The sequence below is a fragment of the Rhineura floridana genome, chromosome 1 (genome assembly GCF_030035675.1).
Source record: "Rhineura floridana isolate rRhiFlo1 chromosome 1, rRhiFlo1.hap2, whole genome shotgun sequence".
NCBI classification, from domain to species: domain Eukaryota; kingdom Metazoa; phylum Chordata; class Lepidosauria; order Squamata; family Rhineuridae; genus Rhineura; species Rhineura floridana.
The window spans coordinates 259254057-259280550 of NC_084480.1; the positions used below are offsets into that span (position 1 = coordinate 259254057).

At 41.3% G+C, this 26494-nt stretch overlaps 1 protein-coding gene across 1 annotated transcript in view; it reads left to right on the top strand.

Moving 5' to 3' along the window:
• The first annotated feature begins 455 nt into the window (after positions 1-455).
• RP1 (RP1 axonemal microtubule associated) overlaps positions 456-26494 on the top strand; it is a 296219-nt gene continuing 270180 nt past the window's right edge. The window contains exons 1-2 of the mRNA XM_061598841.1: positions 456-1100; positions 6818-6993. Of these exons, the coding sequence (XP_061454825.1) occupies positions 456-1100; positions 6818-6993 (821 nt within the window). The remainder of the gene's footprint in view (positions 1101-6817; positions 6994-26494) is intronic.

Genomic DNA, 26494 nt, shown 5'->3' on the forward strand with positions numbered 1-26494 from the left:
GGTGTGAATTTGGCCCTGATGTTCCTCACTCCTAGATAGGCTGATTGGGTCACCCTTGGGACAAAGATCATCCCTCAATATGAAAGTATTTACAAAGTAAAAATAGGAAATGTTGCATCACTATTAAAACAAAGAAAAATCTAATTACTATTCTGTTGTGACAAAATACCCTTTGCTAGGTAAAATGTTCTGTTGTGCCAAAATGATATGTGAAAATATGTGGGAGAATTCTGCACATATTTGCAAGTAAAGCTTTGCTAGCTTAATCTTACCAGTCTTTGTGGAATTCAGAGATAACAGCTTGGACCTATTTAAGCCACTGATTTTTGGCAAGATTTACTGCTGGTTGCTTTTGTTAAAATCTCCTTTGTGACTTTAAAGAAATGAGGACTGCATTATTGTGATCATGAGCTGAACATTTACTTCTGCTTCCCTTTTTCCAGATTGCTGCCAAAATGAGTGAGATGCCTTCAACCAGCTACTCCGTGATTCAGCCCCACTCTTCAGAGAGTGAGCAGTCTTTGTCTGTTCGCCCCTTCAGTGTCACCGAACCAGTTGTGGCCAAACGGATCTGCTTTTACAAGAGTGGAGACCCTCAATTTAATGGGGTAAAAATGGTGGTCAATAGCCGTTCTTTCAGATCATTCGATGCCTTGCTTGACAACTTGTCAAAAAGAGTACCATTGCCTTTCGGGGTGAGAAATATCACTACACCACAAGGGATACACAGTATCAATAACTTGGAAGACCTTGAAGATGGGAAGTCATACATTTGTTCCCAACAGAGGAAAGTCAAGCCCATCAACTTGGAGAAGGCCAGTAAAAAGCCATTGCCATGGCAGATCAGCAGGCCAGTCAGTGTTCACCGTAGAGCTGTACAGTTAGCTAGAGAAGGTGAAGTTGGTGTGTTCCAGCGAGGTAGCACCGTCAGACTAAGTAACCCTAAGAAGCTGCTTGTTTTTAGAAATGGCAATGTAAGAATACGGCGCACTATGGTCTTGAGTAAGAAGAACACACAAAACTTTGAGGCCTTTCTGGACCACATCAGTGAGTTAATGCAGTACCCTGTTGTGAAATTATATACAACTGATGGAAGAAAGGTAAGAATATAAAAAATATTTATCTGGGGGGGGTGTTCTTATGGAAGGTTTACACATGACTGCACATGACCCAGTGCTTGCAGGAGGAAGGGGACCACCATCGCCCAGGGAAGGAGGAGAGCCATTTGCTGCTGCTGCTGCTTGGCTACCACCACTGCCCTCTCCCTGTTGCACTTGTGCTCTGCAGGTGTCACGCCTTGCAGGACCAGGCCCCCAGGTACTCAGCCAGCTGTTGCGGATATCATCCACTTGACCCTTCTCTGGAGGGGATACATAAGCTGGCTGGCTGAGGTGGCTCCTGTTTTGCAGATTGCCTGGCTTTTTGTGGGTCTTGAGTCATGTGCCTGGGAGAGAAGACTCAGAGCCAAGTGGGGATCTTGAGGGAGCCCCAATTAGTGTAGTGATGGGTAGAGGGAGATATGGCATTGTGAGGAGGACTTGCCAGGTAAGGGGAATGTGGCCCAGGCAGTTAACAACTGTGCCGTGTTCTGGTCCTCTCCACACCCACAGGTTTGTTGGTTGCCCTATCAGCCAGCTCTCAGACCTCCAGATGCTGCTCTTAAATGCCAGATCGGTGCATAATAAGATCTCCCTCATTCATGATTTATTTGTGGATGAGGCAGCTGATCTGGCATGTATAACCGAGACCTGGGTGGCTGAGCAGGAAGGAGTCCAGCTATGTCCGCCAGGGTACCTGGTTCAGCATCAGGGTAGACCTGAGGGTTGGGAAGGGGGTTGCTGTGGTTTATAGGAGCTCCATCTCCCTCTGCAAGCACCCTGTCCATGTGACTACTGGTCTGGAATGTGTGCACCTTGTGCTGGGTTAGCAGGACAGACTGGGGATTCTGTTGGTGTACCGCCCACCCCGCTGCCCAACAGACTCCCTAGTTGAGCTGACAGAGGTGGTCTCGGGTGTACTGTTGAGATCCCCCAGATTGTTGGTTCTGGGGGATGTCAACATCCATGACAAGAGCACCTTATCCAAGGTGGCTCAGGATTTTATGGTCTCCATGACAACCATGGGACTGTCCCAATATGCCATTGGCCCAACACATGTAGCAGGGCATACTCTAGACTTGGTTTTTGCAACTGGACATGGAGATGGTGATCTGAATGTGGGGGGCCTTACATAAGTCCATCTGTCATGGACAGGTCACTGCTTGCTAAAGTTTAGACTTACAGTGGCCTTTACTCTCTACAAGGGCAGGGGACCTATTAAGTTGGTCCGCCCTCAGAGACTAATGGATCTGGATGGTTTCCAAAGGGCTCTTGGGAGTTTTCCAGCTGATAGGGCTTGTGCTCCTGTCGAAACCTTGGTTGAACTGTGGAATACAGAAATGACCCGGGCAGTTGACATGATTGCTCCTGAGGACTCTTGTGTAGAGCTCATACGGTTCCGTGGTATATCCCAGAGCTCAGAGTGATGAAACAATATAGGAGACAGCTTGAGTGCAAATGGAGACAAACCCCTGGTGGATGCAGTTACGTGCCTATGGTAAGCTGTATTTAGGGGTAGTGAGGGCAGCCAAAAAACCAATATTTTGCTGCCACTAACAAATTATCAATCTGCCGCCCAGCAGAGCTCTTCAGAATTGTCCGGGAGCTATTACACGCGGCTCAAGGACATGGTACAACAGTTATAAAAAGTTCAAAAACTATAGTCGTATAATAATTAAATAACATTTAAACATTAAAATAAAAAAACTTGTCTCAACCAGTTCTCGGCCTAACCTACCTCACAGGGTTTTTGCAAAGCTAAAAGAAGGAGGGAGGAGTCATGAAGAAAAATGAGATACAAACAGAGCTTGGAAAAGTTACTTTTTTGGACTACAACTCCCATCAGCCCACTCCAGTGGCCATGCTGGTTGGGGCTGATGGGAGTTGCAGTTTAAAAAAGTAACTTTTCCAAGCTCTGGAAATATATTATCTTATATTCACAGATCATGCGGTAAAGAGAAAAATGCACAAAGACAGCTCCCCTCCAATTGCTTTAACTGCAACTTTCCATAGTCCTGATATTTTATAGCAAATTACCCCTTCCCCCCCAAAAAAAGTTGCCCACACACAAAAATACTCTAAGTATGTGCAGCTTGACTATACCAGCTGTCAGCCTAACCTAATTCCTTATCACTGAATCTGTTTAATGTTCATGCCTACTAAGATCCTACTGCTTCTTTGTGTGTGCTTCTTTGATCTTCTAGACCTCATGCTGGATGTGTACAGAGAGAGAGAATGGTGGCCAGGCAGCCAGGCATACTGACATAATGCTGAAAGCCATAAGCGCACTCAACTCATTTGATGTGCGTGCGGCACACACCCCATTACTCAGTATGCAATTTCTGGGCTGCATGCAGCAGCACATACATGAGCAGCTCTGGAGGGACCACTCTCACTCTCTCTGGAGTGGTGGGCTAGCAGATGAGATGGTAACGTCAGCCTTGGGGTGAGAGGGGCCCTTCTGAGCTCCTCCTGCAAGTGACCAGCCTTTCTTTACAACTTGTTCGTCTTGCACAATTCTTGAGTAAGTGGGGCAATAACAGCAGGAATCTCCTGGAGTGCTGGGCAAATACAAGCATGAGCGTCAGCTTGGCAGCTAAGTACATAATGAATGCTGGATCTGCCAGGATTCCCCCCTTTACTAGGAGTGCATTACTCTTCATGTGATGGTGGAAGCCATAAACAATTGAGTGTGTTTATTTACTTTCTCTCTGGAGTGGTGGACTAGCAACTGATGTGGCAAGGTCAGGCTAGAGATAAGAGGGGCATTTCTGAGTGCCTCCTTCAACTGCCTGACCTGCCTTGCGGGTGCTCCAAGAGAGTCCTGCTGCTTGCTGTTGCCCTGCTTACTCAAGAGATGTGCAAGGCAAGCAAGCTGATCCAGCAGCACAGCAGCCCCAGGAATTCCTTGGAGGACACTGCAAAGTGAGGATGAAGCTACAAGGCAGGTAAATCACTTGCAAGACAAGTCAGAAGGGCCCCTCTCCACAAGACCCAGTCCACTCTCTCTCCCTCTGGAGCTGTGGTCTGGCAGCTGAGATGTTAGGGCTGGGGGTGGGTTGAGAGGGTTCCCTTCTTCATTCCTCTGCTAGTCCTGAAGGCTGCCAGGTGCAAGGCAAGGGATACCTTCTGCTGCTGTTGCTGGATCAGCTTGTTTGCCTCATGCAACTCATAAGTAAGTGGGGCAGCACCAGCAGCTGTTTAGCAGTGTTGAACCCTGCGACGATCCAGCCTGATCCACTCTCTGTCTCTCTCTAGAGTTGGGATGGAGGGATCTGTCCATTTCGGTTTTCCCAGTTTCTCATTTTCCCAATCTTAAATTCAGTTCTCCACATTTCTGTAGCAATTTGCAATTTATTTATTTTTTAAAAAAACAATCCTCATGAAAGTTCTCTGGCATTTTAGTGAGAATTTCTCCCACTAAACACATTTTTGTATGCAGGTTTGAATAATGGATACATTTTTGCAAGCAATTTCTCCTAAAGTAATGCATTTTTAATTTTATTTTCACTGATATGTTCATTTTTATGCACTCTTTCTCGTAATATAGGCAGTTTTCCCCCAAACATTGCTTAGTTGGAGAACTGCATCACCAACATTTGGATAAGTGTCAATTGTGAAGGATGGCTGTGTCTCAGTTCTCATGTTGTTGTGGAAAGTGCAGATTTGATAAATTCGGCTTTAATTGCAAACCAAAATGAATTTCTCATCCATCGCTAACCTGGACTCCTGGAGTGACTTTACTTATTAGCTAAAAACCTGAAAAGGCAGGTTTTTGGAAAGGCAGGAAAATGTGGAGAAGCAGTCTAGCTCATTTCACAGAAAATGTGGGGGGGAGGCTCATAGTTTGGTCTATATCTTTTTTTGGACCATATATAAACTTGCCTTTTTTAAAAATGAAAACTCTGGGGCTTCTGCTGGCACTGGGCCCACTACAAACAGACCCTTTCTACCCATCTGCCAGTGGCTCTGCTTATCAGGAGGTAAAGAAGAAGGGGTGACCTGGCAGGGAGGTTGGTGCAGTGCAAACACACCAGCAGGAATTCAAGATTGGCTCAGCCAGGGCATTTGCACCATGCCAACCTCATTGCCACCCCCGTGTCCTTCTAGGTGGGTGGCACTGGCCCACTATGCTGAATTCTTAGATCCTAACTACAAAGGACACCAATTGTATTGTTCCCAGTCACATTGTGGTTTTAAGAAAAATAATTACAGGCACAAGTGGAGTTCAGTTTTAATTGGGAATGTAATGTGCTGGGAGGGGGAAGTGTAACCTTTGTCCCTTTCAGAATTGCAATGGAAATTCCCCTCCCTCCATGGTGCAATTAGGTTTAGGAGAAAAAACTCCAATTGGCACCAGTGGAGACTGTCTTCCTAAGCCTAACGACAGCATGGGAACAATTGTGGTGAGGGCAAGGGTTTAGCTTTCTGTTCCTGTGCACTGTGTTGTCAATTAAAACTGCTCCCTTGCCTGCAATAACATTTGGAGCGACACACTTAGCATCCCATGTAGTTAGGCCCACAGGTTCTACTGCAGGAGAAGCCAACCTGATACACCCTCCAGATGGAGTTGAAACAGCTTTCATCACCCTTCACCATTGGTCATACTGATTGGGGCTGATGAGAGTTGGAATCCAACAACATCTGGAGGGGAGCACATTGGCTGTCCCTGTTCTACTGCAATTAACGCTTCTTATTAAATTGTTCACACTGTTTAGGAGTGTCTGCCACTCTTACGTGACATTTAAATTCAAAATGACTGACGTATGTTGCCTCTGTGTTCATGTGAACCACAATAGAACTCTCAGGAAAACACGGCATGGCAAGGAGGTGGAAACGAGGGGAATTTAAGTCCTGGTATCCACGAAGACTTAGCTTTCTTTTAAACTGTATCTTCCTGTTCTACTTCTAGTGTGTAATCTCTTGCTTACTAAGGAGCTTTTACAGGACATCCACAGACATGACCTCAATCGTGCCACACGTTAATGTCATAATCCCTTGAAGCTTTATATTATGTTTAGGCTGCTCATGAAGCATTATTCTATCTCTTTCTGCTGAGAGCTTAAGGGTCCCTGAAGGAAGCATCACAAACTTTTCTTTTCCTGGGCCTTTTTTTTTGATGGGGCACAAAACTAAAGGACAAAAGCAGGTTCTTTTGACTAATTGGGATCTATTGGGGGGGTCATCTCATGATGGGGTAAAGCAATTATTCTTAAAGGCAATCCACAGTTGCATGTAACTTTGGGTAATAAAGCTGCAACATTTTCTTTTAAATGAAAAGCAGCTTGGGAAGCAAGGAGTGGGGAATCTTAAACAAAAACCAAGCTGACCGATCCTTTCCCCCACCATTCCATCATTCAAAATGGCAGCCTCCCATGGCTGCTTTTATTTTAAACAAATTAGTTGGGGCTTCATTGAATGCATCTGAATGTAACGTGTAGTCAGCCTCTCATTGTTTATATATGTGAACATGCACAGTTTTAACATTGGAAAAGTGATGCACTCATATTTAAAATCGAATAAAGCTGAGGGGAAAAGTCAGTATGAAGCTATTCCATTATCAGATATCAAATGCTGCAGCATTCTGTTGCTGGTCTCACTTGTGTTTTCTAAAGGTATTGAGTGTTCACAGAATCACTGCTTTTAATCAAAATCCTAGCCCACAAAATTATGATTGTATTTTTCACAGTCAAGAACCTTGTCTGTTGTTTCTCTTGTAGGTCCCTAACCTTCAAGCTCTGCTACTATGTTCTGGAGCTGTTGTAGCCGCAGGGAGAGAGCCTTTTAAAGCAGGGAATTATGATCCTCGTAGGTATTCACTACCTAGTAAACTGCCTGGGGTCTCCAGTCATGTATACCCCAGAACAAATGCCAAGTCAGAGGGCAGAAAAAGTAAGTGTCTTTAATTATTCTCAGTTTTAATTTCCATCTCTCACTTTTATTATTCTATAAAATTAAATGGCAAAAGATAAAGGTCTGACTAAATATCAGTGCATTAAAAAAAGGGCCAGTTAAATTATTTCCAGAGATCCCCTAGCCAATTCCTCACAAATGAAGAAAAGGAAAGAGCCTGAGGGGAGGGGAGAATATTAAGCACCCGCAGTTACTGTGACGATGAAAGTCTTGACCATATTAAAACCATTATTAACAACTCATGCATCTTAGAACTCAGCTAGTACAAATACTCACTTGGTTATCTCCAATGTTAGTCCTACTCAGAAAAGGCTCAGTGAAATGAACATGCCTAACTTAGGATCCTTAATTTCAATGGGTCTACTCTGAGTATCACTTAGTAGGAATCCACCCTTCCTTTATAACTTGAATATTCTTAAATATACTTGGAAAGCAATGAAGCTGCATTGTTATATTCATCTGCTGCTTGATGAACATCATCCTTGGTATCCATACCATTGTGATGAAAAGTAACATGACATGAATCTAGACAACAAATGTATGGCTCCCTTTGTGGAAATTTATTTTTGTGCAAATGTATCCCCCTAAAGCTGTCATCCACCTTATTCAGGTATTCATGGGAATCCCTATGAGTGCAGGAGCCTGCAGTGGAAAAGCCTCCTACATTCATGGGGGCTCCCTTGAATACCTGAATACATACTTACTGGGCAATGGGTGTGCTAACTACCTGATGAGGCTTATTTCTGAGAAAGCGTGCATAGGATGGCACTGCTAGCCTTATCTCATCTATTAGGTCAATAAATCAGCACCATTATTTTGACATGACTTATTCTGTCCTTGCCTTAAAGCCCTACTAAAGATGTTCATATGTGGCTTAAAGTAATATATGAGGTGGGAGAAAGAGAACAGGCATAATAGCCCTGCCCCTATCCCATCCCCACCAACCTCAATGAGTTGAAGAGTGACTGTCTGCAGTGGGGAAGCCTCTTGAATACCTGAATGAAAACCAACAAAAATCGTAATTGAAAATGAAGGAAATAAATCTAGGTGGAACAAGTTGAACCTGAACATCCTACCCTTACCTTAAACATGTTTGATAGTATATGTTCAGTGCATTGAATTTCACCTAGGCATTATAGCAGGAAACATAACTCAAAAGGGAATCAGCTCTGTCTCAGCAATAATTTACACACTAAATTAGATCATCCTCCGAGGCCCTGTTTTATGTTTCCCAAATGTCTAATGTCTAATACAAGGCAGAAGTCCTTCTCACTGTTGGCACTTAGATTGTGGAATTTCCACCACTGCCACCGGGGAGAGAGAGAGAGAGAGAGAGAGAGAGAGACCCAGTTTTCTCACAGATGGCAAGCTGACCCTGCCATTTTGCAAGGCATTTAGTACACAACCATTTGTATTTATGTCCTGAGGAAGGATTTCTGACCTCTGACCCTTTTCAGACCCTCATTAAAGGGATTGCTGCTTGTCTTTTCATATTAGCTATCTAGGTCACTGCAGGCCTTAGATATAAAATGCTTGCTTATAAAACACAATGTATTCGAAGCAATATTTTGAGGAACTATGATCTGCCTAAGAGTAAAAGTACATATGAAGTAAGAATTAGGAAAATTTGTGGTTAGGCTTTAACAATGGTAGAATGTCACAGAAGGATGTTATGAAGTCTGAACTGATTTTGGAACTGTTTAGAATTTTAGAATGCATCTCTGAAAAGCATAGGTGCTTTCCTCTTTGACACATGGATAGGCAAGGCTGAAACATGCTAAGTGACCACCCAAGGTGGGAGGGCATGGTTATTTGGATTGACAAAAGTGTCTTTTGATTATTAATGTATGCATGACGTGTAATTATTATATAAAGCTGTGCATCACCTGTTTTCTGGAGAGTTGGTTCCACGGAGCCTCTCTCCCAACAGAGCTATTGGTCTATGTATTTCTAAATAAATTCTGTCCTCTGGAGCACAATAAATTGACTGGGAAGTTTTTCCTTCCACAGTACTTATTTGGTTCTGTTGGGTTTTTTTGCTTCTGGTTCTATAATTGTCTTGCTTTAGTTTTATACTGACATTAGCCATCTTGCAGACTATCAAAGAATAATATGGAATGATATGGAAAGAATGGATGAAATAAAAGATATTTCAAATAAATGAAATAGGTAAACAAGTCAAAATATATGAAACAATGTTGTTAAAAGACTGTCATTCATGTTCTAACTACTGAAAACAGTGAAGAGTCTTGTAGTATATTAGGCTGCAATCCTAACCATACTTACCTGGGAGTAAACTGCATTGAATTAAATAGGGCTTACTTCTCAGTAGATTTAGTTCAGCTTGCACTGTTGATCACTAATAAATGTATTGTGGCATACATTTTTGTGAGCTTGAGTTACTTTTATAACTGTGAGTCTAGGCTATATGGGACTAAATTCAAGCATTGTTGATGCTTCAGACAGTGTTGTATGCAATGGTTGCCTTCCTAGTAGTGATGGGTCATTCACTGGAACTACATTGGGAACTGCACTGGCTCCCAATTGCCTTTCAAGCACAACCCAATATGCCTAAAAACCCCATCTCTCATTACAGTCTCAAAACTCCATTAACCATTCATATAGTTAAAAAGGCAAAAGTTTACTCAGAGTAAACCCATTAAAATTAATGAATCTGAGTTAGTCATATCCATTAATTTCAGTGGGTCTACTATTGAGCTAATTCACTAATAGGCAAAAAACCTTGCGGTTTAAGAACATTCCTATAGCCAACAGATATTTGTATCAAACTTTAAAAAGCAGGGAAATTGGGCAGCTATAGTGAATACACCAGGGAAGAAAGAGACCTGACCTCGTCTCTGAAATATTGAACTGCCCTACATATTTGTCAAAACGCAAACACAATTTGGGTTATTCTTTCACAGTTCAATCCACTTCCTGTGTAGCTTGGAAGAATTTGGTAACATGTGCCTCTGTATATATGGTGAGTGGTGGCAACAAACCAGCAACAAACAAGACATATGCTGTGCTGAACCTGTTTTAGCAGAGAGGAAGCAATAATATTAAGACAGTTGATATAGTTCAGATAGTTACTTTAAATATGTTTCATCTACTTTGCAATTTTAGTGAAGTTTCTTATAGTAAATCATTTTCTTTTGCTTCTGTTTCAGTGAATATGTGAAGTACAGCAACACTTTGCAACACTAATATGTTTTTTTTAATATTGTTTGTAACCCCTTTTTTAAAGGTGTTTTTAAAGCTTTTTAAAAATAATGTTTTTAACGTTGTTTTGTTTTAATGTATTTTAAGGTCTGTTTTTATGATGTTTTAAAGTGCGCTTCTGTTTGCCGCCCTGGGCTCCTGCTGGGAGGAAGGGCGGGATATAAATCAAATAATAAATAAATAAATAAATAAATAAATAAATAAATAAATAAATAAATAAAAGCTCTGAAAACAATTGTGGAGTAATGGCACTGACTGTTCTAGACTTTCCAGGATTCTTTGGGGAAGCCATGACTGTCTAAAGTGAAATAAAGGTCAGGTGTGGGTGTGGCCCCTTGATTAGCCGAGTCCAGCAACTGTGAGTCTGGCTTTTAGAACACTGACTGTTGGTTCTTACTGAGCATGACCGACATTATCATTGAGTTCAATGCAAAATGTCTTAAATTAATTAAAAATCAGCCAGGCATTTTTTTAACTTTTAAACTGCAGAAGATGAAGGTCAGAGTATAGGGCAATGTCAGTAATAGGATTACAGGTACTCTGTGAATATGGCTGATTTTTAATTAATTTCAACAGATTATGAGAACTCTGACAGAAAAAAGTTCAAAAGGGGTCTGGTTTTTCTCTCTCTCTTTTTACACTTTGAACTCTCGATTCTCTCTGACTCCTTTGTGTATTGCCATGAACGTTTAGAGGGTTGTTAAGCAAGCATTTCTGAGTTCAGGACTATAAATTTTGTAAGGTAAGGGTTTGTTTTGAAATGAGCTTATGGGAAGCATCAGAAAGGCATGGGGATATTTTTAATTTAACAGCAGAATGTGAAAAATCCATGCTGACTATAGTATACAGCCACTTTTGTGGCTGTATAATATTGGATACCACCCAGTAAGTGTATCAAAACTGATCAACTCCCTCCTTTTAAAAGTCTAAGAATGTTTGGAAGTGTTGCTTGCAGAAATGGCTGCCCATTTGCTACAGGGCCAAGTTCAAGGTTCTAGTTTTGGTGTACAAACCCCTATACAGCTTGCGACCAGGATACCTGAAAGACTGTCTTACCCCTTATATACCCAGCCGATCACTGCGCTTTGCAGGTGAGGGCCTCCTGCAGATACCATCTTATCAGGAGGTCTGTTCTGCACAACATAGGAAATGGACCTTTAGTGTGGCGGCACCTACCCTGTGGAATTCCCTCCCCTTAAATATCTCTGGTATCTTTTCGGCGCCTTTTGAAGATTTTCCTCTTTCAACAAACCTTTTAAGTTGAGACCTATCCCAGTCTGTGTCTGTGTTGGAATTGCTTTTAATATGTGTTTTTTTAAAAATACAATGTTTTTTTAACCCTTTTTAAAGATGTTTTTAAAGCTTTAAAAAAATTTTTTTTTAAAGTTGTTTTGTTTTAATGTATTTTAAGGTCTGTTTTTATGATGTTTTGATGTGCTTTTAGCACTTTTGTTTGTCACCCTGGGCTCCTGCTGGAAGGAAGGGGAGGATATAAATCAAATAATAAATAAATAAACTTTAAAAAACAATTTGGAACTTTTGAAAAGTATTGTATATACACTAATTCAGAGGGAAACACAACTCTGGACATAATGAAACTTTCTTCCACAACAGCATGCATAGGATTGCATTGCATATCTATTTAAGCTGATTTTAATATTTTTATTGTGACTATCCCTGAGGTAATGGGAGAAGCTAGAACTTTAAATAAAGAAATATGTACAGCCTTGTAACAAGACTGGTAGTATGGAAAAATGATAGATTTTTCCAGGCAGATCAGCTACTTTCACCTAGTATAAGTGAAGCTTTGGTAAATAAGAAAAAGGGGGGTGGAACATGGTCTAAAATCTCAAAGCTTACAAATATTTTTGCCAGAAGTAAAAAAATGAATTTCAACAGAAATTATAAGAATCAGAGTATTTATTAATGTTTATATAATTGCTTCCCCCTCCCCCTGCAATGTTATTTGCATTTTTTTTGTACTAAAATCTTCTTTTTTGTGTTTCTCTCTTGTCTCTTTGCTGCCTGTCTGCTACCTCTGTCCCTGGATGGTTATTTCTGATGACTTTTTCCCTGCACTTTCCATCTAATCTTGTCACTTGGGGTGTTTTCAATAAATTACTTGAAAGTGAGAGTACAGATAGACTCAAGCTCCAGATCACAGATGTTTTCTGCTTCTTCTTATAAAGGCTACAGTAATGCTAACAACTCAGAGTCATCTCATGTACTGGACAATGACACAGGCATAGCAGAAAAACTTTCACACACTGGGGAAGATTTCCCTGTGATGCTGCCTGAAGATGACATAGAGAAGTCTGTTCATGTCAATCAAGATGGCAGCATGACAGTTGAGATGAGAGTTCGATTCAAGATAAAGGAAGAGGAAACCATAAAATGGATGACCACTGTGAGTCGTGCTGCCACCTCTGCAGTAGCTGCAGAAGATCAGTCATGTAAAAAAGACTCAGAAGACTTCAAAGATGTCTCATTGCAGCCGATCAGCAGTAAAATGACCAGTCAAGACCCTGCATGTGGAATGGAAACTAGCAATTATGACAACTGGCAGAATTCTTCTGTGGACATAGATCTGGGCCAGGCAAATAAAGATAAGATCAAGCATCATTTTTATAGGCCACCTACTCCAGGGCCTAGAAGAGTCAGACAAAAGAAAGCATTGGTTGAAAGTGTAACTGTTGTATCAGACACAGCAGTAAAAAAAAAGATGGTAGGGCAATTTTCTTACAGTGAAGAAATGGACAATCGTGAAACCACATCTGAATATTGTCTGGTCACACTTGCCAGCAGTAAAACATCAAGAGTGCCCAATCACAAACTTAGTGGAATTTGCAGCAATCATTTACTGAATCAGTCTCAGAACGACCAAACAGAGGAAGAAATGTTGAACAAAGTCACAGTTAAAAAGTCCAATGACTTGCCTAGTGAGGATGGTTTATTACAGAACATTTTAGAGAAATCAGATGTAGAGGAAGGCTTACATAACAGTTTAATATCTGGTTGTGATTCTAGGATCAGTTATACAGAATCTTCTCTAAAGAAGTACCATGCACCTGGATATGCTTTGCTTATTCAAAGTGATGCAAGAGGAAAGGAACGAAGCTCATTCAGCAGCCATTCAGAATGGTCTCAGTCAAAACGTGAGAAGGTGATGTGTGACCAGTGCAAGGTACTGTGTTGTTCTCAAACATCCATTCATGCATCATCTCCTGAAAGCAATAAAATATTTTGCAACTGTCCTACAGGATCTTCTATCACTGCCACGGATTATAGTGCTGAATGTATTATAGCAACTCATCTCTCTGATGAAAGCCAAGCTGCACCTTCCAATAGTAAAAAGAACAAAACGAAAAAGAAAAAAAAGAGAAAATCTTCCTCTGATACTATGGAACAAGGTACATGTTCTCCACAGAACCTGCATGATATATCTGAGGAAGCAATCACTGAGAATGAAGTAAAGACTTGCGACATGCACATCACAAGAGATGGTACACAACATTCATCTACCCAAGCAACAGTTCATAAAAGAGTGCTTGCATTTCCTGTTTGCAACTCAGAAGGTTCTAATAAAAACTCAGACCCCCAAAAAGAAATAACTTGGTTTCAAAGAAATCGCAGAAAAATGAATTAGGATCTAACCTAAAGCTAAATAGACAGTTGCCTAAGCTAAAAGCCAAATCAGACAAAAAACATAATTTGCCATCATCTTTGAAAACAGAAGAGTTACTAGTTAAAGATCACTCAAAAAATGAAATTGAACAGATGAAAGAAGGTGCATGTGATATCTCTAATGTAAAAGAACAAACACAACATTGCTTAACTTCATTGAAGCAGTTGACTGAATCTGAAACAGGAACTGGTCCTAAAGCTGAAACAGAAAAGGGAAAGATGAATTTAGATAAGTCACACAAATCAATTAAACATAAAAAAGCAAAAAAGAATGAAAAAATGGAAAGTGTTCCTGGTAAAATCCAGTTGTTGGGTAAGACTAGAACACTGAATGCTTTGAGGCATACAGACTTTGAATGTGAGGTTTCAGAACATTCTCTTGAAAACTATGTCCAAAACTGGTTGCAGACCATATTTCCAAATGCTGCAATGCCTGAAAAGCGTTTAACTCCTATAAATTCAAATGATAGAACAATGCATCAGTTGTCTGTCAAGTTTTTTTCAGATAAAGAAAATCATTTAGTAGGAAATAATGTATACCTACCAGGGAAGAACAATAGTACATTAAATCATCGCAGGGTGTCGAACAGAACAGCAGGGTGTCGAAGCTGTTGAACAGAAAGTTAAAGAATTGTATGAAAGACACATTGGCTCTTTGACAGATGCTGATGCAAACTTAATAGAAGAAGCCAAGCATTTAATACAGTCAGATAACCAAAACAGCACAAAACCATCCATGTGTAATATTATACATGAAAATGACAAAGAAGAGGTTCAGTTAGAAACCAATGATCAAAGATACATTTCTGAGATTGCTGCTCCAGTTGATCCCAAAGTCATCAATAACATTCTAGGACCTAATGCACAGAAAGATTGTATCAGTTGCCTGTTGCTGCACCAACTGAAATCAGCAGTGCTCAGTACTGAAAAGAACCATACTGGATGCATTAAAGAACCATGCTGTCTTACAGGCATTTCTTCCCCCTCATTTCTTGGATCTTCTTCCAATCTTCTCCTAGCTTGGCTCCTTCTACTAAACCTCAAAGAAAGTTTGTTCAATATAAATAAAGACGACATGGTGCAAACGTCTTGTACTTGTTCTGAAATATTTACACTCCTGCAGTGTTTGAAGCAAGTTGCAATTCAAGAGGAAGCTGAAGACCTGAAGACTGCTGTCGTCAATCTGCAGGACTGCACAGCAAACCATTTAATATTTTCTGGGATGCAAATAGAAAACCAGGAACATACATACTGCCAAGAAAATATTTCTCTAGTTGAAATTAAAAAGACTCCAGACTTTGAAGAACAAGGAAAACTAAACAAGAATGTAATTCTTAATGATAGGTTGAATTCTGAAGAAATTATCAATGCAGAAGTGTTGGATGGAAAGTTAGAGAGGTCTAGTGAGGAGAAGAACTGCAGCATGCCAAAGGAGAATTCAGAACTAAATGATTTGGATGTTCATAAGGCACTACAAAATCTGAACTACACTAATGTTCACTTAAATAACTGTGGCTTGACTTCCAATAAGGAGCTATCCACAGAAAATGAGAATAGTTCATTGCAAGAAACACAGGGACAAAACACAGATACTTCATTTAATAATGAAGAATCTGAGATCTCACAAGAACCTAATTCAACCACTCACAGCATGATCTTTAATGACAAAGACCATACTTTTGATCTAGAAACTTCCGAGTCAGATGACAAGGAATTAAAGAGCACAGAAGAGCAAGAATTTACAGAGTCTCTGTTGAAAAAGGAAAATTCAAGTGAGTATATTACTTTCATTGCTGAGAAGGCTACAAATGGTGACAGGGTAGAAAATTCTGTACAGGAAGACATGGAGGAAGATGGTACTTGTGAGGAAACTTCAGAACCATTATTCACACCATCAGCGTTATTACTTTGTTATGAATCTAAACAAATTCCAGTGGAAGAGGAACTGGCATCCAGAGTAAAACTGATAGTAAAAGAATTTGAGTGTGAATCCCATTCCCATTCAAATTCTTCTTTGGAATTCAAAAAATGCCTGAAAGGTCCTGCCACTTCTGACTTGTTGGATTATCGTCCAGTTACTGATGAAACAGATTACATCTTTAGGTCTTCCTGTGACTTGACCAATGAAAGTGCAGATGAAGCAATGTATGAAAAAGTGTACAACAAAGGGTATGTGAAAAGGACTATTGAGCGACTTAATGGTAAAGCTGAAACTTTATTTAAATCCACTTCTAAGCTACCAAAAAATACTGAACGGAATACTGAACACACAGTAACGGAAGGAGCCCCTTTGTTGTGTCAAACACATAATAACTGGTCTGATGAATTTGCATCACATGAAATCCCAGAAGTTTCAAACACAAGCAAAGGCATGTGGAAAAGAGAAAATGCTATCTTGCCAGCACCACAATTTAGTCTTAATGGGGAAGAAGGATATTATAATGATGAATGTTCAGTGGAATACACAAACCAACATTGTCAGTCTAGGGAACACATTGTTGAAGATGAGGGAGTCCTGATTGATAAGGGAAAATGGCTTCTTAAGGAAAATCATTTAATAAGAAGGTCACCTCCTGAGAACTCTGGAATGTATGGCAATACAGATACAACATCAGCTGACACAGTGTTTGACAATCATAATGATGAAATTCCATATTCACATTTTGGTAATCTGGATCTGTGGCCACCACTCAAAGAAATATCATCTTCAGAAGTTGAAAACATGGCTAAGCCATATGACAATGGATGCAACTACTTCAACATGCCTCATAACAGTGATTCAGAGCCTTTTCCTGATACTTTAAGCATAAAAAGCAAAAATAATCAGTATGGTAGCTCCTTGCCTTTTGAGGCAACAAGAAAAGTATGTATCACTTCCACACAATTTTGTACAGAAGTGAAAAACAATTTCCCAGCTTTTACATCTGTAGAATTTAGATTACCTGACAATAAGGTGCATCCTCTGGAACAACCTTCAAATGATGAGCCAATTCAAACCCAGCCAAAAAGTAACATTAATTCAAGCAAGAATAGCCAAGAGGATCAAGACTCATTGGATAAACTCCATGCTATCTGTGGACAGCATTGTCCCATATTGACAGCCATCATAAAGACAACCAATGAGGACATCAGAGGATGTGCTTACCAAAAAGCCTCTGATGTTGAGAACCAAGTGGGGTTACATTTGTATACCCCATATTTCATATGGCAAGGCAAAAATATAATTGGACTTGACAAAAGTCACCTGGACCTGAAGAACAGCAGCATTAATAACATTGCAAATAATATTTTTAACAGACTTTATGCTGACAATACCTTAGATTTCTTGAATGGCAATACTTTCAGTTTACTTGTATCAGCAGCACTAAAAGAAAACGAAGTCTTAAAGAAATTATATGTCACAGAAAATATTGATGTAAACACACAGCAGATCAACAATCATGAAAATAATACAACTAAAGAAACACTCAGTGAGACAACAGTGGGAGAGAATAATAATTTATCTGTACTGCAGTGCTCAAGAGACAATGAAAATCAAATTGTTGTAGAGAAACCTGCTCCTTCATTTACAGATGTAACAGAAGGCTGTAAATGTGAAATATTTCACCATCATGGGATACTTTTAAATAACATTGACTTGAAAGTAACTCTAAATTTGGAAGATGAAAATGCTGTCAATATCAAAGAAGAATCTGCCTCATGTAATCGAAGATGAAACCAGCAATGAGTATTCACACTCCTAAAAGAGTTAAGAATTAATAACTACATATTTTAAAAAACACAAATACACTTATGATAAAAAATACACTTATGACTTACTTCCTGATTTAAGAAATATGAATTGTCACTCACTTATTATTAGTGGTACTTAAATCAGGAATAATCCTTCTGTGAAAAAATTATTCTTGTTTGTTTTTTCACTGTTTCATATTTTCCTCAACAAATGCAAAATAACATTACATCTAATTACACAAAAAAGTTAGGGAATATTAGAAGTAAGATACATTCTTCATTGTGTCCTGTCATATTACCTGCTCTGTGACCTTAGGGTGAAGGCCAGAATAAACATTTTTTCAAATAAAATAAAATAAATAAAAATCAATCTTATTTCAAGACAAGGTGACATTAAGCCCACAGAATCACAGAACAACATGAACCTGAAATGGAGAGGTAGAATTATCATGTGAGGAAGGCAATGCTGTTCACATGTTGTCTGAATTTAAAAAAGATCAAATGTGTAGTTGCTGACTTTTGTATAGACATATGAGTGAAACACCATTTATTTGTAACCGTAAAAGACCAAACTGGGAGGGAAAGAACATAAAAGAAAAGTCAGTATTATAAAGCTATCTTCTGGCACATGTTTCTGTGGAATTTATATTGTATGGCTGTCTTTCATTACTACTGAATAGTGGCAGATTTGAAACCAGGCATCTTTAAATAGTACTATTTACTACACAAAATTGAGATGATGGTCAAGTTTAATTAAGTTGGTATCCAACTAAGTTATAACCAGAGTAGACTTTAAAATCAATGGACTAACTTTTCTACTCTGAATATGAATTCAGAGAAGACAAGTTAGTCCATTGATTTCAGTGGGTCTGCTCTGATTATGACCTGGTCAAATACCACCCAGTAGGATTTAAATTGATGGGCTGTATTTCAATAAAAAGTCCTCAAGGTTTTGAAACATCAATATACAGCCACAAGAGTAGCTGTATACTATAGCCAGCATGGATTTTAATTTCCATGACAGAGCTGCACATTTCCTAATGCTCCTCACCCCAGATGGAATAAAGATGCAACCATTTTGTCATGCTACAAATTGCATTCCCACTTTTTCCTGAAAATTAAACTTATGATCCATATTATTAACCATTAGTAAACTCAGCCAAGTACCTGCATGTGCTAACACGGATAAGTAGTAGGACTAATGCCAGTGTTATTTTCTTGGAATTGCCATTTGTGATAATTTTATTTATTGGTATTTTTATCTAAACTGCTAATGTAATTATTTTACCTGCAAATGCTGTCAAGAACAATTCTGAGTATTTAGAAAAGGAAACTTGTATAACTTATAGTTACAATTTATCAAGTGAAATATTTTGGACAAATGTATACAGAATGTTTTAGTTTTGCAAAATAATTTGTATACATTTTTTAAACATTGAAAAAGTAATAGACTGTATATTAAAATGGGCAAATTGAATTGAATATTGCACTTAAAGGCAAGATTCCTATGTGTGATCCCAGTGAACATTACTGTTGAGTCTCTGTACACCAGGAACCAGAGAAAATACACAGAAACATGATTCAATGAAAGACTCATACAGTCTGGAGAATGTAATGTCTCTGATCCCATTTACATATGCAGCCAAGCCACTCTCCAGTTTTTCTACCCAGAGTCCATCCTGTCTTAATAATTCAGTATAAAGTCAGATATGGGCTAGTTTGCAAACACTGAGGCTACTCTAGAATGCTGATTATGGTCAAGCAATGGTACCATCATAAACATTACCACTTACCTCTATTGCAGTTCTACTGGAGATATTCTTGACAGACATCGCTAGTCTAATATTGTAATATCTATACGTAGCTTGTTTAATAGAACCTGGTTCATCTTTTCTGAAAGTCCAAAGGCAGCTATGTTTTTTCTATAAATATTTGGCTGTTATACATTATTTTGAAGCAGTATTGATCATTACACATATCTTTGTGTTCTGCAATAATAAATCTGTATTATGAACAATAAAATAAGCTAAAAGAACAGTAGGGTGTTATTGGAGAAAAACTGAAGATCACTGAAGAACCTGACCCCAATCTGTACCCTGTATAATGAATGGCAACGTGAATGATGACAATAGCTGTCTTGGTGACATCCAACACTGTCAGGGCAGCTGGCACCCTGTTCCTGGTTATGGAATGATCCTAGTTTGTCCAACATGAAGACTGAAGAGTGGAATGGTACTTTTAATATCATTGTAAAGTTCAGTCAGTCCTGAGAACAGATGGGGAAGATGCCTGCCTCTGTTTATGACTATATGAATGCAGGCATAGTACCGCATGACAGGTATGGAAGATCAGAATATGGTCCAGTGAAGCCCCTTGTTACATTCAATCCAGGAGCAGAACCTCAGGCCTGGGAGCTGAATGCAGTTCCATAGGCCTTTCTATCTGGCCCAAGGTATTCTCCCCAGGTCATGCCATACCTGCTCCACAAGCTACATCCCCCCCTTCCCAGACTATGACTCTCACTGACTATTGTCCACACCCTCTTCAAGCACTTTTGCCTGGCTGGAATGCATTCTTAAACTGGGATAATGCCTTTTGCTTGCCTGGATAAAGAAGTAAGAGAGAGAGAGAAAGACAGAGTGTGTAGAAACTTCTGACTTTTGCTCAGTCGTGGATGGCATGGTGGGGCTGCATCACTCACCTGACCTCCCTCCAGTTGTGTCGCTGCTGCACACTGGAATTGAGAGGGGAGGGGAAAGGCAGTAGCGAGGTTGCTGCTGCAACTAGAGCAGCACCACAAGTGCTACTGCTTCTGCATAGCTGGAGTGTAGCCTAGTGTACAAAGGTAAGAGTCACATCCATTGCTCCACACAATTTTTGCCTCTGGATCCTCCCACCACTGGCATATGGTCCCTACAAGATCACTCAGGAGGGAAGGTGGCCCTCAGGCTGGAAAATGTCCCCTTTCCCAAGTTTTAATCCAGGAACACCAGCATTAAGTTAATAAGGTTACCTAAACATTGTCATTACTGTCTGGAAATTTTCAAATTGAAAAGGTCTTTGAAAATTGTGAAGAAATGGAAATTCATCATTAGGACAGAAACTGGAATTTTTAGGTGTAATAACCGAGGTAGTACTTCTGCTGTACATATAATATTTATGCTCTAGAAGAGTCTAAATATAAGTATTGCAACAAGTAGTTAATGGATAGTGATTGAATCTCAAAAGCATTACATGGTTTCATTTGAGAATACAGAAAATGATTTTTGCTTGACAGAATTGCAGGCTATTATGCATTGATGTTCAGTTCCCTTTTACAGGTGCAGTTGCCCCATTGCTCAGAGGAACAAGTTAGAAGGAACAAAAGAAACTTTTGTCATTTATCTCTTAACCCCAACTTCTTAAAACTAGTTTCTTTTTTTTAAATCTCATGGATATTGCTAAATTGGATCAAACAAATGAGCATAATATTTATTTATTTATTTATTTAATTTAATTTATATACCGCCCTAAGCCCGAAGGCTCTCTGGGCGGTGTACAAAAAGATAAAAAACAAGCAATATATAAATACAATAAATACAAAAAATCAAGAAAACAAAACAAACAAACAATAAAAGAACCAAACAACATCCAAAAATACAAATAATGATGAAAATACCATTAAAACACACTTTAAAATGCCTGGGAGTATAAAAAGGTTTTCACCTGGCGCCGAAAAGATAGTAGTGTTGGCGCCAGGCGCACCTCATCGGGCAGGCTGTTCCACAGTTCGGGGGCCACCACAGAAAAGGCCCTGGTTCTAGTCACCACCCTCCGAGCTTCTCGATGGGATGGCACTCGGAGGAGGGCCTTAGATGTTGAGCGCAGTGTCCGAGTAGGTTCATATTGGGAGAGGCGGTCCACCAGGTATTGCGGTCCCATGCCATGTAGGGCTTTATAGGTCAAAACCAGCACTTTGAATCTAGCCCGGAAACAAATAGGAAGCCAGTGCAGACGGGCCAGAACAGGTGTTATATGAGCGGACCTTCTGGTCCACGTCAGCAATCTGGCCGCTGCATTCTGGACTAGTTGTAGTTTCCGAACAGTCTTCAAGGGCAGCCCAACTTAGAGCGCATTGCAGTAGTCCAGTCTAGAAGTTACCAGAGCATGAACAACTGAGGCGAGGTCGTCACTGTCCAGATAGGGACGTAGCTGGGCTACCAGGCGAAGATGGTAGAAAGCATTCCGTGCCACCGAGGCCACCTGGGCCTCAAGTGACAAGGAAGGATCGAAAAGAACCCCCAAGCTACGCACCTGTTCCTTCAAGGGGAGTGTAACCCCATCAAGAACAGGATGAACATCCTCAATCTGGGCAGAGAAGGCACTCACCAACAGCGTCTCGGTCTTGTCTGGATTGAGCTTCAGTCTGTTAGCTCCCATCCAGTCCATTATCACGGCCAGGCAGCGGTTTAGCACATTAACAGCCTCACCTGAAGAGGATGAAAAGGAGAAATAGAGCTGCGTGTCATCAGCGTACTGATGGCAACGCACCCCAAAACTCCTGATGACCGCACCCAGCGGCTTCATGTAGATGTTGAAAAGCATGGGGGACAGTACCGATCCCTGCGGGACTCCACAATGGAGAGTCCAGGGCATCGAGCAGTGTTCCCCAAGCACTACCTTCTGGTGGCGACCCACCAAGTAGGAGCGGAGCCACTGCCAAGCAGTACCCCCAACTCCCAACTCTGTGAGTCTTCGCAGAAGGATACCATGGTCGATGGTATCAAAAGCAGCTGAGAGATCAAGGAGAATCAACAGAGTCACACTCCCCCTGTCCCTCTCCCGACAAAGGTCATTGTACAGGGTGACCAAGGCTGTTTCGGTGCCAAAACCGGTCCTGAAACCGGATTGAAATGGATCAAGATAATCAGTGTCATCCAAGAGCCCCTGGAGCTGGCCGGCAACCACCCGTTCTAGCACCTTGCCCAGGAACGGAACATTCGCCACAGGTCTATAATTGTTCAGGTTATCTGGGTCCAAAGAGGGTTTCTTCAGGAGCGGTCTCACAACCACCTCTTTTAGCCAGTCAGGGACCACTCCCTCTCTCCCTCTCTCAGAGAGGCGTTTATTATCTCCTTGGCCAGTTAATCTCCAGTTATAACTAGTGAAGAGAATGATTTAATAAAAGCAAAGCAGTACAGGTCTTATTGGTGCTATATTATTAACATTATAAGTCATTATTGAAGCATAAGTACAACTGCAGAGAGAAAGGAATGTTATCTTTTAGAAAGGTACTTACTTCTCAGTAAGCTATTTTAAAACCTTGTAGTGGGTCAAATATTGTACTTTGGACCACTTACCCAGATAGTTTTATTTCAGTGGATATATTTTTAGTTAAGCCCCTTTCAAGGTCAGTGTTTTTAAAAAGTATTCTTATGCTGTTCTGCTAGTTGCTATTTTATTGGGTTTTTTAAATTTAATGCTATTATGTTGCTATATTATTTGCATTTTCAAATGATTATAAGCCACCTTGAGTATGTATTGCAAAGAAAGGCTGATATTTCTAGATATAAGTTCTAGTTCTAGATATAAGTTGCAACTGGTCAACTCTGGATCTTCTACTGCATCCACAGCGTACGGAATCGAGTTCTTCAGGTGTTCGATTTTATCAGCAAAGTGCCTTGCCAATTTGTCACAGGAAGCCTTAGAGTGCTCCAAGGGTTCCTGAGCAACTGGACCGACCAGGCTTCGGACCACTTGGAACAGCTTCCTGGGACAGCACTCTGCAGATGCAACAGAGGCAGCAAAGAAATCCTTCTTTGTTGCCTTTATTGTCACCTGGTAGGCAGCTATTGCTGCTCTAACCTGTGTCCGAACATCTTCAGAGCGGGATTTCCGCCACCGGCATTCTAGTCGTCTCACCTCCTGTCTCAGACTTTGCAACTGGGGTGTGTACCACAGTGCGGTCTGAGTTCTGTTCAGGGGGAGAGGACGTTTCGGAGCCACCCGGTCTAATGCCCTGGTGATTCCCTTATTCCACTCCATCACCAGGGTTTCGACCGGGCGACCTTCAGCAGGTTCCAATTCCCCCAGTGCAGTCAGGAATCCATCCGGATCCATCAGGCGCCTGGGGTGGACCATTCTAATAGGTCCTTTACCCCTGCAGAGGGTGTGTGGCAACGAGAGGTCAAAGTTCACCAGATAGTGATCTGACCATGACACGGGGGTAAAAGAAATAGCCCCCAACTTCAGAACACTCCCCGCCATTCCCAAGACAAATACAAGGTCGAGGGCATGACCGGCTACATGGGTGGGCTCATTGTTACTAAGGTGCAGTTCCCAGGAAGCCATGGTTTCGAGGAAATCCCGAGGGGCTCTGATGAGAGTTGTCTCAGCATGCACATTAAAGTCCCCCAACACTAACAGTTCTGGGGAGACCAGTCGTACATCCAAGACCACCTCTAGCACCTCGGTCAGGGAGTCTGCCGTGCAGCGGGGCGGGCGGTACACAAGCAGGATCCCCAAACTGCCCTTCGAGCCCAACCTCCAGTACATGCAATCAACAAACTTGGTCTTAGGAAGCAGGGGCCTGGTGAAAATCAAAGACTCCCGATAGATGACTGCCACACCCCCTCCCCGCCTTCCTACCCTCGGTTGCTGTGCATAATGGAAACCTGGCGGACACATGGCCTCAAGGATGGGAGCTGAGGCCTCGTCCAGCCAGGTTTCCGTAATACACACCAGGTCTGCGTGCTCATCCAGTATCAAATCATGGATGACAGATGTTTTTTGTGTCACAGACCTGGCATTACAGAGCAGCAGTCGAAGGTCGGTAGGAATCCTGCGTCCTCCAGTTAACTTCTGGTTTTGGGCAGACCTGGAACAGGGGATGGGTATTACGCATCTATCCCCTGTTCCTCTAAATTGACGTGGTCTGCCCCTAGCATTGGATGAAACTGATTATTTGGATCCATACCAATCGGGTTTCAGGACTGGACATGGTACTGAAACAGCCTTGGTCGCTCTGGTGGATGATATGAGGAGGGCATTAGACAGGGGAGAATTCACCTTTCTTGTCCTCCTGGATCTCTCAGCGGCTTTTGATACCGTCGACCACGGTATCCTGTTAGATCGCCTGGAAGGATTGGGAATAGGAGGCACTGTTTTACAGTGGTTCCGTTCCTTTCTCTCTGACAGGCATCAACAGGTAGCATTGGGGGATGAGGTTTCAGACCCTTGGCCCCTCACTTGTGGAGTGCCACAGGGTTCTATCCTCTCTCCCATGCTATTTAACATCTATATAAAACCGCTGGTAGCTATCATCAGGAGTTTTGGGCTGCGGTGTCACCAATATGCTGATGACACGCAGCTCTACCTCTCTTTTAAATCCTCACCGGAGTTGGCTATGGAGACCTTGTCCAAGTGCCTGGAATCCGTGAGTGGGTGGATGGGAAGGAACAGGCTGAAGCTTAATCCTGATAAGACCGAGGTGCTGCTTGTTGGTGACAGGGGAAGGTTGGGTGTTGTTGACCTGAGGCTTAATGGGGTGAGTTTACCCCTGAAGGATCAGGTCCGCAGCCTCGGGGTTGTTCTTGATTCCAAGCTGTCCATGGAGGCACAGATTTCGGCAGTGAGCCGGGCAGCTTGGTATCAACTACACCTCATACGGAGGCTGCAACCCTACCTCCCTATTCATCAGCTCCCACTGGTAGTACATGCCCTGGTCACCTCTCGATTAGACTACTGCAATGCGCTCTACGTGGGGTTACCCTTGAAAACGGTCCAGAAACTACAACTGGTGCAGAATGCGGCGGCTCGGTTGCTTACAAACAGCCGCCGCCGCGATCACATCACACCAGTGTTATTTCATCTACATTGGCTTCCAGTTGTTTTCCGGGCCCAATTCAAGGTGTTGGTGTTAACCTTTAAATCCCTATACGGTCTCGGCCCAGTTTACCTGAAGGAGCACCTCCAGTACCACAAATTAAGCCACCCGACTAGATCAGCCACGCAGGGCCTTCTCTCAGTCCCACCAACGAAAACAGCTAGGTTGGTGGGGACTAGAGAGAGGGCATTTTCAGTGGCGGCCCCCACTCTCTGGAACTCCCTCCCGTTTGATCTTCGCCATGCCCCTTCCCTGGATACATTTCGCCGAGCCTTAAAAACTTGGCTCTTTGGACAGGCCTTTGGGATCTCCGGGGTGGGCTAATTTTTCTGTGATTGTTTATTGTTTCTGATTGCCCTACATAGTTTTACGCCTGCATTAGTGTTGACTGCATTGTATTTTATTCTGTAATTATATTGTATTTTATTGAATTTTAATATGTACGTCGCCTAGAGTGGCTTCGGCCAGATAGGCGACACAAAAATTAAATTTATTATTATTATTAGAATAAATGAACATAATAAAAATAAATAAGAGGATGATGTTTAGGTACTGAAGCAATCCCCTGTGATGGTAAGTGGGGGGAAATCTGTCCATTGTGCTTGTGGCTATTTTTTCAGTTCAGGTTCAAGCTGAATTTCAGTAGATCTTGGTTGAGATTCAAAAGTCCCCGACATTCTCCCTGTGCATTTTCTTTTTCTTTTTCTGGTTTTAATAGAATATTTGACTTTTATTTCTTTTTCCTGCTGAATGAAGGGCTGTGTTTGTGATTCTGGATAAACCTAGCCAAGCGCGGACCTTTGTTGTGGTTCATTTCAGAAACCACCACTGTGTGGAAACCAGATTTATTCTCATTTAGGATGGTCACTTCAGCTCAAAAAGAACAAATGCATCACCAAAAACATGACAAAAGAAGACAATAAGTTGCATGAAAGTTTCCTGTGTTAATGTATATGTATAGATACACATTTAGAAATAATTG